The sequence below is a fragment of the Enhydra lutris genome, unplaced genomic scaffold, assembly GCF_002288905.1.
Source record: "Enhydra lutris kenyoni isolate GAN:26980312 unplaced genomic scaffold, ASM228890v2 scaffoldscaffold71, whole genome shotgun sequence".
Lineage (NCBI taxonomy): Eukaryota > Metazoa > Chordata > Mammalia > Carnivora > Mustelidae > Enhydra > Enhydra lutris.
In genome coordinates this window covers 5,509,341-5,523,270 of record NW_019154155.1, presented here as the reverse complement: position 1 = coordinate 5,523,270, position 13,930 = coordinate 5,509,341, and the positions used below count along the sequence as shown (strand labels likewise).

Here is a 13,930-nt window from a genome sequence, read left to right as displayed (position 1 = left end):
AATCCCTGGACTAGATAGCTTCACTGGTGAATTCTACTGAGATGATTGATGTTATGTGTCAACTTGACTGGCCACTGGGTGCCCAGATTAATCATTATTTCCAGAAGAAACTAACATTTGAAATGATGGACTGAGTGAAGCAGATTGCCCGGCTCACTCTAATATTCATATAGAATCTCAAGGGACCTTGAACAGCCAAAACAATCTGAAAAAGAAAAAAGTTGGAGTTCTCACTTTCTGATTTCAAAATTTGGTGCAGAACTGCAGTAATCAAAACAATATTGACACAAAGACAGACATGGAGATGAATGGAATCTAGGACTCAGGGAGAAGTCCTCATGTATATAGTAAATTGATTTTCAACAAAGGTGCCAAGACCATTCAATGAGGAAAGGACAATCTTTCCAATCAAAGGCACTCAGAAAACTTGATCTCCACGTGGATATCAAGGAATGAAGTTGGACCCTTACCTTACCCCCATATAAAATTTAATTCAAAATAGATCAAAGACCTAAATGTAAGACCTAAAAGTATAAAACTCTCAGAATAAAACAGAGGGGAAGATATTTATCCTGTTGGATTTGACAATGATTTCTTAGATATAATGATATCAAAAGCACAGGCAATAAAAGAAAAAAAATAGATACTTCATCAAAATTTAAAACTTTTTGGACATAAAAAGCCTCGATCAACAGAATGAAAAGATAGCCCACATATTTGCAAGCATATATCTGATAAGGGACTATATCTAGACTATATAGAGGACTTCTGTGATTCAATAACAACAAGAACAAGAAAACATTTTAAAAATAGACAAAGGATTTGAGTAGACATTCCCCCAAAGTGGTATACAAATGAACATTAAGCACACAGAAGTATTCTCAACATCATTAGTCATTAGGAAAATGCAAATCAAAATCACAAGGAGACACCACTTCACAGCTTTTAGGGCAGCTGTTACATTTAAAAACAACAACAACAACAAAATAATAATAAAATTACATGGAGAAATTGTAACCCTGTACATTGCGGATAGAAATGTAAAGTGGTATTTTATGGAAAATCACTTGGTGGCTTCTCAGAAAGCTAATCTTAGAATTACCATATGATTCAGCAATTCTACTCCTAGATATATACAAAGGATTGAAAGCCGGAACTTAAACAGGTATTTGTATATGCGTAATTATAGCATTTTTCACAAAGGCCAAATGGTGGAAACAACACAAGTAGCCATCACTGATGAATGGATAAACAACAAAATGTGGTTCTATACATGCAATGGAGTATTATTCAGCCCTAAAAAGGAATGACATTCTGACACATGTTACAACATGTCACATGCTACAACCAGGAAAACATCATGCTAAGCGAAAGAAGCCAGACACAGAAGGACAAATATGGTGTGATCCCACTTGTACAAAATCTCTAGAATGGGCACATTCACAGAGACAGTATATTAGAGGTTACTAAAGTCGGGGGGAGAAATGAAGGGCTAATACTTAGTGGTTGTGTGGTTTCTGTTTGGCCAATGGAAAGGTTTTGAAAAGACAGTAGTGGTGATTGTACAACATTCTGAATATAATTAATGCCACTGAAGTGTGCACCCCAAAATGACCTAAAATGGCAAATTTTTTATCATGTATATTTTAATCATAATTTTTAAAAATTAATGTGATACACCAAAAGCCTTTGAATTATACATGTTAAATGAGTGTATTATATGTTACATGAATTGTATTTCAATAAAGCTATAAAAAGAGGGTACCTAGTATATTATTTCATTCATGTAAAGTTCAAAAATGCTAAATCAGTGTTAAAAAGTCAGGATAGTAGTTGCCTTTGTAGATGAAGGAAGTAATGTTGGAAGGGAGTGTGAAGAAGGCTTCTAGGGTGTTGGCAATATCCTGTTTCTTGAACTGCAGGGCAATTACATGAGTCTTCACTTTATTATGGGTTATTGAGCTGTGTAATATGTTTTGTGAACTTTTCCATATGTGTTATACTTCACAATAAAAGATGTAAAAACTAAAGAAAAAAGATAATGTGAGCAAAGAAAGGCAACATTTGCCCTAGGCTGGGGGAGCCATTTGGAAATGTAGGGAGAAGGGTATTTTTATCGTCATGATGATGGGGAAGCACTGTGGGTATTAGGTAGGCAGCCTCCAAGGATGGTAAACATTCAATAATGTGCAGAGAACCTGTGCAGTGAGTTGTCTCACCCTAAATGCCAGTAGCACCTTCACGAAATGCTACATTAGAACATGTTGATAGTATGGTTTTGTTCCTGAGAGTTCATCTTAAAACTCTAGTCTTTTCTCTGGGGCCATTCAGTGTATTCAGAGGAGCATCCTGGTAACTTCATAGGTAAATATGTGCCTCAGGAATGTAAGCCTGGCTCTCGTCATTCCAGCAGCTGAAAGGGGCTGAACTGAGCATCTCCTTGCTCCAGAAGCAGACTCTGCCCCATCCTTCAGTTTTCTGTCCAGCACCCTGGGCTGGAGTCTTCCTGAGAAGCTCCTAGGGGTAGGGGTGCCCTGGCTACATAGAGGGGGTGTCCAACTGCTTCTCAGTCACATTTCCAGTCTGTTTTCCTTTTTGTAGTTTCATGCCTACCCCCTCTTCCTCAGAGCTGGTGATTCTAATTCTTGAGCATTTCTTATGCTTGCAGAGAAGATCTGAACACCTGTTTTCAGTATGCTGTTGGCAAGCACTTGAGTTTTATCTTTCTTTGCCCTGCTAAAGTCAAGTTTCACTTTTTTTTAATCCATCATCCATCATTTGTATATGGTTTTAAAGTTTCATCTGAGACAGAATTTGAACTCATCTTTCTTATCCTCCCTGTTTTGGGGGGTGATTTCTGGAAACTCATTGTAAAGTAAAAGATTTTTACTCTGCCATCTTAAATCCAGAAGTCATGACTTTCCAGTCGTGCTTACTTATTCCAAATACAGAGATCATAATTCTTCCCTGTGGTAATTCTCAGACTCTATCCCTCATTACTTTCTGAAAGTGTGACATAAGGGATTTATATGGGATATTATCCTGGTAAATACTGTTGGGACAGTGACCTTAGGCAAGCTTGTCTGCATCTCCATTTCCTTCTCCTTGAAGATGAACAGGTAGAATGAATTGCTGTCTGAGGCTACTTCCACTTCTAAAATTTCATAATTCTATAATTTAAAGCTAAGTCATTGTAGATTTAAAATACTTCAAACTTTTAATACAGTCTAGGCAATTTATAACCAGTTTGCTGGGGGTGCTGGGGCAAGGGGATGTTATTTTAAATCACTATGTCTTTAATGTGCTATCTGTAAAATAGTAGTATTTTTCTTTACTTTGAGGATTGGGGAGAGGAGTAGGCATTCATTCAAGAAGTAAACTTGACTTATTATTTATAAATTAGGTTCTGATAGTAAGATAAAAGAGACAAGCCAAAACAATTAGCTTTTTCATTTACTTTTGGGCAAAACTGTCCTAACCTATATTAATAGCATCTGGGCTCTCTCTAGTTACTAAAAGTAACAATAGGATTGTGGCAGTTTAATTCCAAAGATTAATAAAATACATCTATCTCATGTCCTAAATTGTACTTCATTTCATTTATTATACATGACAGCTTATCAACTATTGTAATGCATAAAATCTTGTGATGATCATATACATTAAATCAGTATCCAATTATCTGTGCTAATGGAACCGAGCAATGTCACAGATAATCTGCAGTAATGATCTACTATAATTAATAACCCAAAATGTTATCTACTCCTTCTTAACAGTAAGTCACTGAACTCTGTTCTTCCTCTCTTCACTGGGCTACTTTAGTGGTTGAAAATAATTAATCCATTTTCCATATAAGGATGCACACATATCCATGCATACACTACTGCTCTAGTGTTTTTTAAATTTCCCAGTAGGTGACATTCATGAAATAAGGCTTTCCTAAAGAAGAGAAAAGAAGTGGTTATAATAATAACTAGTGTTTATTTTTTACATATATTGTGTTATTTAATCCTCACAACAACTTTACAAAGTAGGTACTATTGTTATCCCCACTTTGTAGATGAGTAAACAGAGATGGAAGTTTAAATAACTTATCAAGTTCACAGAATTAAAAGGTTACAAACTAAAAATCATAATCCCAACCTTGAAGGAAATAATAAAGATACATACTTGAATATGTAAATGAGAAGGAATTAATGATTAGTGATCTCCCAGTATATATCAGGCATCATGCTAGGTCCTAGGAACACAAAGACTCTGCTTCCTTCAGGAATTTATAGTTTAATAAGATATTTCAAAACTTAATATAGTAAATATAGTGCTAACAGATTCTAGGACGTTAGAAGAGTGCCTAAAATGTCTAATCCTGTCAAGTGTGGAAGAGCATAAACGAGGTTGGAATGAGCCTCCAAGTAGAAGTAATGGTGTGTGGAAAGACCAGGGGTCTAGAAAATGCAGTGAATGCAGGGGACTCTATCCTCCTGTTTGGACTTGTAGCATGAAATGTTAGGCAGGGCACCACGGAAGTGGAGTTGGAGAGGCAGCAAATGGCTAACAGTGGATGAACTGGATTAGGACCTTGGAGTTAACATGTAGTTGGAAGGGAGGTGATACATTTTAAAGAGGGAAGTAATGTGATTAGATACATGTTTTCTTTAGATCAAAGGGGATGGCTGTGTAGGGAGTGGATTTGAGGTTAAGTAATTTGCCCAAGTAGTAGGGCTGTGATTTAAACCCTGATTTAATCTAACTCCAAAGCTGGTAGCTGTGCCATCAATTTGAGTAGGGGTGAGGCTATCTGTCTTTGGAGTCATCAGGTAAATGGAAGGAAGAGTCTAAAAAGAAAGAAAAACATTCAGTTATTTCCTAGTCTTTCATTTCTTTAAATTTTTTCTTATTTTCTTAGATATTTGGAAGTGTCTTTAGAAATCCTGGTCATGATTACTTATTTTAGAAAAAGACATTGGGAGATGGGGAGGAGAAGTGAGTTGGGGGATATCAGAGGGGGAGACAAACCATGAGACACTGTGGACTCTGAGAAACAAACCCCAAGGGTTTTGGAGGGGAACGGGTAAGGGGTTGGGTGAGCCTGGTGGTGGGTATTAAGGAGGGCATGTATTGCATGGAGCACTGGGTGAGGTGCATAAACAATGAATTTTGGAACACACACACACAAATTTTTTATAAAGGAAAAGGTTATAAAATTTGAGGGGGTCAGGTATCTTATTTGGCTTTGTATTCCCCAGATTTTGTATAAGTGGTCCATCTGATAAGTGTTGGTTGAATTACATGATGTGGTAGTACCCTCAAATACTGCATAATGAAATCTTAAAAAAAGGTTGAGAACCTGTAGCCTTGCATAATAAAGCAGGATCACCAAAAAAAAAAAAAAAAAAGAAGAAGAAGAAAGAAAGAGGAAAAAAAATTTTAAGAGGGGAAAAAAAGGATGAATACAATTCTTTTTTACTCTGTCTTTATCTGAAGCCCAATTATTCACACACAAGGTCAGAAATTGCTTCATGGGTACTAAATTTGCAAGCCTAAATTTCTAATCCTTAGGGTACTAAGCCAAAGTATAAAATTATGGCAAAGATATGATAATGTTTAAAATAGAATGCAGTTGTCTTTAGCCAAACAGGTTAAGTGGTTCACATAAAATCTAAATAAAGCATGAACTAGATTGAAGGACTCCTAAATTTAAATTTTCTAATATGCATATGATAGGTAATAATGAAAGAAATTATATATATGCTGTTGTCAATAATAAAGATCTAATCAAAGGCCAAAAAAGCATTTGAAAAAACTTGAAAGATACTATAGATGTATAGCTTTATAAAACTGATCATCACAGATTATTTCTATTTCATCTCTGATTTCATATAATTTATTTCTTTTATAGGCCTACACAAGTGAAATGGCAGCTGATGGTAGCTAGTTGTTTTAGAAGAAGTGGTAAATGCTTTAATTTTATTCATTTTATATACTTTACTTCTTTATATCTTTTAGGTAATTATCCACATAATAGTTTTCCAACTGCATATTTGTTTATTAAAACTTAGCTTTTGATTACTATACCTATTGAACCATTATATGAGAAACATAGTAATTACGACATATAAAAAAAAGTTAGGCTTACAAAGTGGATCTTAATCATATAATCCATCACTACTATTAAGAACAGTCATTTTTCAAAGTTAACATGTAATCATTTTGACAACTTTGTCTCAGAAAAATAGACATTCTGTACACATTAGTTTACATTTCCATTTTCTGTTCACCTAGTTCTAAACATCCTTGTATGCTCTGCCAAACTTTTGAAAACTGTCTCACACCAGAGGAGCCTGAAGAAGGCCCCGGACCAGAACAACTGGGGCAGTGTTTTCTATACCAAATACCACTAGGTATCTTTGTGTTTTCAGGAACTGTTTTTATTCCATCCTGTACTGCTACACTTGTCCTGAAGCATGGAGCAGGGCAATATTAGTAGTGTTGGACTAACCAGGAAGTGAATGATATAATTAAGACTTTCAGCAGAGATTAAGTAAGGAGATAAATGTTAATAGATTTGTAATCCCTTTTATAGAGCCAAATGATCAGGAAAATAAATTCCTCAATCCAAGGGGAGCACAGATGTGACAGTATTAACAGTGTTCTCATCCTGTTTTGTAGATTTCTTTCTTTACCCCCGTGAGCTCCTTCAGAATGACAGGAGTCCTCAAATCATTTAGATCATTGGTCTTTGCTGTTACTGTATTTCCTCTGAGATCTATAACATCACTGTCCTGTATGCACATGTTATTGATATCAGAGTGAGTTCTGAGTTACCAGTGTTCATTACTGTGTCAGGCCTATGTAAAATGTACATACATATGAGGTATTCTGAGTGATTTAAGATGGAACCTCCCTTGTGTTACTGAAGTACAGATCAGAAGAATAGAAGCTGATATTTATTGAGAGCTTCTGGATGCTGGGTACTTCCTGTCTCTGTTGCATCCAGTTCTCACCACAGCTCTTGGAGGGTCAGCATGGCTTGGCTTTGTGTATAGTGGGGCCCAGAGAGATTCACTGTTTACTGAGATTTTAGCAAAGGTCAAAAATTCCTTTTTTCCTATTCTTTGCTGCTATGAAGCTAAATTTATTGTATTATAAAACAAAATGCTTTCTGTAAACTTTTTAATGTTTCAATTTTTAAATTTTTGAATTTGTGAGTTCTTCTGAAATAATCTTTAATTTTTAGAAATTGAATAGATCTTAATTTTTGACACTGTTTTTAAGAACTAAACTAAGTTTCTCTTCTTAAGCTTTTTATCTTCTTTTTTTTAAGATTTTATTTATTTATTTGACAGAGACACAGCGAGAAAGGGAACACAAGCAGAGGGAGTGGGAGAGGGAGAAGGAGACTTCCTGATGAGCAGAGAGCCTGACATGGGGCTCGATCCCAGGACCATGGGATCATGACCCAAGCCGAAGGCAGATGCTTAACAACTGAACCACCCCAGGCACCCCTCTTTTTTTTTCTTTAGATTTTAATTTATTTATTTGACAGAGAACAGGAGAGCACAGGGAAGGGGAATGGGAGAGGGAGAAGCAGGTCCCCCACTGAGCAGGGAGCCCAATGTGGGGCTTGATCACAGGACTCTGGGATCATGACCTGAGCCAAAGGCAGCCACTTAACTGAGCCACCCAGGTGCCCCAAAGACTAAACTAAGTTTCAGTCATCACCCTTTTACTTCTGCTCTACCCCTTTTTCAAATTTCTCTGTACATTTTCTTTCAGAAGTTATATTAATCATAGTTTATATATGCTTGTGGAAAAGAAGCATATATCTTCTTATTAAACCAATAAATGTGCCAGTGTCTTGAATTAAAATTACTACTTTGCTGAATCTTATTAAGTTTTATATTCTGCTAGTGTGGTTTTTTTCTCTTTTTTTATTTATAGGTAACTACCAAAAAGCATTAGATACTTATAAGGATATTCACAGAAAATTTCCAGAAAATGTTGAATGTGAGTTTACATCTTGTAACTCTGAAGCTATAAGTTTTCACATTTTATGTCATTAAGTGTGATAACTACATTTGCTACAGTAATTGCATATATAACTACCAGCCTATAATTTGTGATACATGATTACACATATGGTTATATGATCAGAAATTTTGACTATGCAGGTACATTGTATAGAATTTAATTTTTGATGGATTTAAGTATACCACTGGGTTCTCTTTAGTAGTAAACATCTGTATTTCAGGTTTTATGAAATTTGAAGAATAAATTTTTTTTAGGTTCATAAACTGATGTTTTATAGAAAACACATTTTTAAAAAAAATTTTTTTTGTGAGAGAGAGAGGGCGCAAGCAGGGGGAAGGACAGAGGGAGAGGGAAAAGCAGGCTCCCTGGGGAGCCCAGTGTGGGGCTGTGTCGCAGGGTCCCCAGATCATAACCTGAGCCAAAGGCAAACACCCCAACAATTGAGCCACACAGGCACCCCAGAAAAGGCATTTTTAACTCCACTTAATATGCAACTTTCTGAGGTTGAAAAATACTTTCAGAGTTTATGAAAGTAGAACAATCATCCTGTTCATACAGATAGCAAATGAATTTTAACGTTACTTTAAGTTTAAAACATTATGTTGGTATTGGGCTTATTTCCCTTTTGTGAAGTTCGCTTTGTAGAAAATATTTATTCTCCATCTTGTTGCATAATGGGTTTGATGTAACTTAAAGTAATAACGTGAAGTATTACGGGAGTTCCAACAACAAAATCACAATCAAGAAAATACAAAAGATCCATATTCACATGCTGCCTACTCCCACTAAACTGTGTATTTGGCCCTGAATAGCTTTGTACCTAAAGGAAAGAGAAAAAATGTAATCAGTTATATAATCTTTTCTATTTATGAGGAAACAAAGTAATTCCTTGGGAAGACAAAAACATTTCTAACTCTTCATTTATGTTGTGAAACCAAAAGATATATTTGATAAGATCAATTAAAGTTATAGCAGCTCCTTGCTTTTGTGACATCTCCACAGCAAATAAAATGTTTGAAAGAATTCTTAATTTTGTCTTTCAGTAACAATGAACACTATAAACAATCCATTTCAGTTCAGTAAGATAAATCTTTTCCATGCCAAGTTTTCCAGTGGCCCAACCTGATCCGGGAATGATATGTACTGCATGTTCCTTCATTAATTTTTTTCTCCATTTGGCTTTTGTGAAAGATCAACAACAGAGAGCTCAGAATTATGACCTTTGGTAGCATCTTAGGAGCAAGAACTTTTCTAATGCTGATTAGAAGCTGATTTGTTTTTACAGGGGTAGTTTGCAAATGCCATCAGGAAACAGGCTATGTGGGAATTACATGTAAAACTTTAAAAAGCACAAATTTCTAGCTCAACCTACAGAGATTGTCATTTAGGTTTGCAGTAGACACAGATATCTTTCATTTCCTTTTTTTTTTTTTTTTAATTTTTATTTATTTATTTGAGAGAGGGATTGAGAGAGCGCATACAAATGGAGGGGAGGAGCAGAGAAAGAGGGAGAACCAGACTCCCTGGCTTAGCGGCTGAGCGGCTAAGCAGGGAACTTGATATAGGCCCAATCCCAGGACCCCAGATTATGATCTGAGCCGGAAGTCAGATGCTTAACCAACTGAGCCACCCAGATGCCCCTCCTATGTCTTTTTTATAAGTTTTTTATGTGATTCTTAATCTCAGTCACTTTAGGAAACTGGTGATTCAGAGATTAAGTGAGTGGTAGCAATATCTTTTGTAAAAATGAAGCAACCCAAAAGTCTGCTGGGCAAACTTCACCACCTTGGCACCATTGATATTTAGGATGAGCTGATTCTGTACTGTGGGCGGCCATCCTACGGATTATAAAATGTTTTAGCAGCATCCCTGGCCTCTACCCACCAGATGCTCCTAGCACTTCCACTCCCTTGTTACAAAAACAGAAATGTCCCCAGACATTGCCAAATTGCATTGACAGAATTGCTACTGATGAAGAACCCCCGCAGTGGCTATAGTACCTCTGCACTGGACCAATACAGGGAGAATCTGCACGCAAGTCCAAATGTCTTTCTTTATTGAGAGTTTAAGATTCACACTAAGGTGCCCCTAGCCAGCTCAGTGGGTGGAGCATGTGACTCTTGATCTCAGGGGTGTGAGTTTGAGCTCTGTGTGGGTGTAGAGATTACTTATAAATAAAATACTTTTTAAAAAAAGATTCACTCTAAAAATTGAATGAATGATTACCTGTGCCATAGGGAATGTTCAAGATGACTTCGGCCTGGATAATTTTCAAAACAAATTATAATTTGTCTACCTTAATTACAGTGATAGAAAAAAAAATTTGGTGTAATATCTTGTTTTGAGCAGAGTAGTTTTCTGATAAACCCAATAGGGTAATCCATATTTAAAACATATTCTTCAGTTAGCAAAAATTGACCAGCTCTAGAGAGTTTAGATGACATACTAAATTTCAGAGACCATCTACCAAAAACAATGATTTTTATTTTACATTAAATATTCCTAAGCTACTCTTTCTAAGGATAGGTAGGTAAGAGATTATTTTTAAAATATATGTAAGTTATGTTCTTATTATGAATTAAGATAAATGTATACATGGGCAATTTATATAGTGACATTTTAAATCATTTTGGTACCATTTTTTTTAAAGATATTTTTTATTTATTTGACAGAGAGAGAAAGGGGTCACAAGTAGGCAGAGAGGCAGGCAGAGAGAGAGGAGGAAGCAGGCTCCCTGCCAAGCAGAGAGCCCGACACAGGGCTCGATCCCAAGACCCTGGGATCATGACCTGAGCCGAAGGCAGAAGCTTTAACCCACTGAGCCACCCAGGCGTCCCGGTACCATTACTTTTACAATATGTTAGTGGTCATGAATTGCTGACTTACAAATTCTTGTGGAGTGATGCTACAATGTTGGTATACAGCACTGTTCAAGTACTGTGGGCATGACAGAAAGAAAACAGATGAAAAATTCCTGCGAAGAGAAAGGCAATAAACAGATACATATGTCAGTAGTCATAAGTGGTGTAAAGGAAAAGCAGATAAAGACATAAAGAGTATGGGAAGGCCTCTAAGTAGATGGTGTGGCCTCACCTGAGGGCAGGGCAGGTAAAGAGTCTGTCCCTTTAGGTCCTCTTTCAAGGAAGACCATTTCCATAGGGCCAGAGAATACAAACTGTAGTTAATTTTTAATAGAAACAAACACTATAAGTATCATTCCTAATTGTGTCCCAAAAGATTGAGACTTTGATTTGTTATATTTTCAACATTGTGCATTAATATTTTTCTAAAACTATTTTTTACAATTTAGGTCTGCGTTTCTTGGTTCGTCTCTGCACAGATATTGGATTAAAAGAAGTTCAAGAATATGCAACAAAACTCAAGAGATTGGAAAAAATGAAAGAAATAAGGGAACAGGTATATCATATGGGGCGAAAACTGCTGTCTGTTAATTTTCAAAATGTCAGCCTTCTGTAGCTCAACTGAGTGATTCTGAGGGCTTCTCTCAATAAAATAAAGTTGAAATTTTTTTCTGCTATGGCACAAAAGTAAGAATAGCTAAAATTCTACTTTGAGGATAAAATTATATCAAGAACCACTTCTTAATAGGAGAAAGTGCATCAGAATCAACATACATGGATGATTGCTCATAGACAAATCACTGTAACTTTCCCCAACACAAAATAACTTACAGATTAATTTATGCAGTTAATTTCAATTGGAGTGTCCTGTGGCCCATGGAAGCCAAGCTAAAGACTATATAATAATAGTACTTTCTCTTTAAGCCTTTTCATTATGTAGTAGAACATGTCTCTGAGGATAATATTAATATACATGGAAGCATTTTATTTCTGTGTTTCATGCAATATGTGGAATAACCATGTTCTTATTTTTACTTCTTTTTTTTTTTTTTTAAGATTTATTTATTTGAAAGACAGAGATCACAAGTAGGCAGAGAGGCAGGCAGAGAGAGAGAGGGGGAAGCAGACTCCCCACCAAACGGAGAGCCGGATGTGGGGCTTGATCCCAGGACCCTGGGATCATGACCTGAGCTGAAGGCAGAGGATTTAACCCACTGAGCCACCCAGGCGCCCCTTTATTTTTACTTCTTTAAGAGAATAATCTCTCCTAGGTTTAAGACTGAATATTTAAAAATTTAACATGATTTTTGAGTGTCTGCCTTTCATTGAAAGAAAATATATTCTTTAAGACTAGACTTTTTCCAAGAAATTAATTGTCTTGGATAATTAAATTTAAAGTCCATATTTGGTTTCAAAGTATGGTTATCTTTGCTTTGAGACGTGATCTGGTTGTTTTATTCTCAGTTGTTTAAGGATTATGAGCATGACATAAATTTTTACCTTAAAAATCCTATAAAATATCAAGTTGGCATTAAAATGCCATGGTAGGGTATATAGTTTAAAACTTGCTGCAAAGACCAATTTACTACCATTAATCAGTTGCTAAATTAGGTAACCTATGTGAAGGCTTTGTCAAATTAAATGGGTATAAATCAAAATTCAGGTTATCATAATTGTCCTCATAATCACTATTAAATGTGTTTCATTAAGAAGAATCAAAAATAAGTATATATTTCAAACCAAGAACATTATTTAGAGCTTAAAATTAGTTGTTATGTCAAGTTACTTAGTATAGAACCATGAAATAGTCAAAGTCTTTAAGACTTCCTAAGTTTAATCATCAGTAGTTTAAGTTTATACTGAACAGAAAACACACAACTAATACAAATTATGGATCATGCATAATACTCTTCTTGCAACTTTCAACCTTAAACAAGAAAACTGGCATATGCGTTACCATCTCTGATTTAGTAGACTTCCAGTGTTTTACATAATAAGTAGCAGCCCTTCTAACTCGATAACTCCTTCTAACTCCCTTCTAAAAGCCCTTCTAACAAGGGTTGATAACTCTAGCTGTAAGAAGTCTGATTCTGAGGAGTCCCTGGGAAATCAACTTTAAGGGCAGAGACCAAATATACCCCCTTTAAAGAGATGCAGAGTTGCTTTTGCACAATTTTCTTATTGCTTGATTTCCCCATGCTTAGTTTGAGCCATTATTTATACTGTGCTCTGGTTCTGGTCTTTGCAGTACTTCATCTTTACAAAGGCTTCCTCTCTCCCTTTGTCTGTCCTCTTACCTCATCTTCTTTCCTTTATGCATTCTCTCTCTTTGTCTGGCTGACTGCTGTGAGCTAATATTCTTGTGGACTGTTGGATCTTACTATTAAGAATGAATATGTAGGCGAGCGTGGGTGGTTCAGTCAGTTGAGCATCTGTCAGTCTGCCTTCAGCTCAGGTCATGATCTCAGGGTCCTGGGATCCAGCCCTGTACAGGGCTCCCTGCTCGGTGGGAAGTCTGCTTCTTGCTCTGCCCTTCACCCCTCTGTTGCTCGCTCTCTCTCTTTCTCTCAAATAAATAAAGCCTTAAAAAAAAAAAAAGAATGAATATGTAAATGTCATTGCCACTGCTTTTCCTTTCTAGTTAGTACTCAGCCTATTGATTCCTCTTCCATCAAAATATTTATATATATATTGACTATAGTCAGTTTTTATCTGTTTATCTCATAGACCTGACATCCTTCCACTGTCTTTGCTTAAATAATTCCCTAATGACTTAATTAAGAATACTTCAGTAAACTCATACAAGTTACCATTGATGCATTTAGATTAGATCCAGTGTTTCTCTTACTTATTTACTCCAGTTATTAACATCTTACAGTGCTTGACCTGTGCCTCTTTTGGTGATATTTTATCTCTGCCCTCATTGTAATCCATATAAAACCTAAGGTCATTTTGATATCTTCTCTCTTTATAGTTTATCCTTAATATCTTCTCTCAAATGTTACTGGTTAATCTTTCTGTAGAATCAGAGTCACAGT

General features: G+C 36.0%; 1 protein-coding gene across 4 annotated transcripts in view; it reads left to right on the top strand.

Annotated features, from left to right (window-relative positions):
- LOC111159883 (intraflagellar transport 88) overlaps positions 1–13,930 on the top strand; it is a 157,716-nt gene that overhangs the window by 115,856 nt on the left and 27,930 nt on the right. For all 4 annotated transcript variants that reach the window (XM_022522538.1, XM_022522537.1, XM_022522536.1 and 1 more), the window contains 3 exons: positions 5,900–5,952; positions 7,942–8,007; positions 11,342–11,448. In XM_022522538.1, coding sequence (XP_022378246.1) covers positions 5,900–5,952; positions 7,942–8,007; positions 11,342–11,448 — 226 coding nt within the window. The remainder of the gene's footprint in view (positions 1–5,899; positions 5,953–7,941; positions 8,008–11,341; positions 11,449–13,930) is intronic.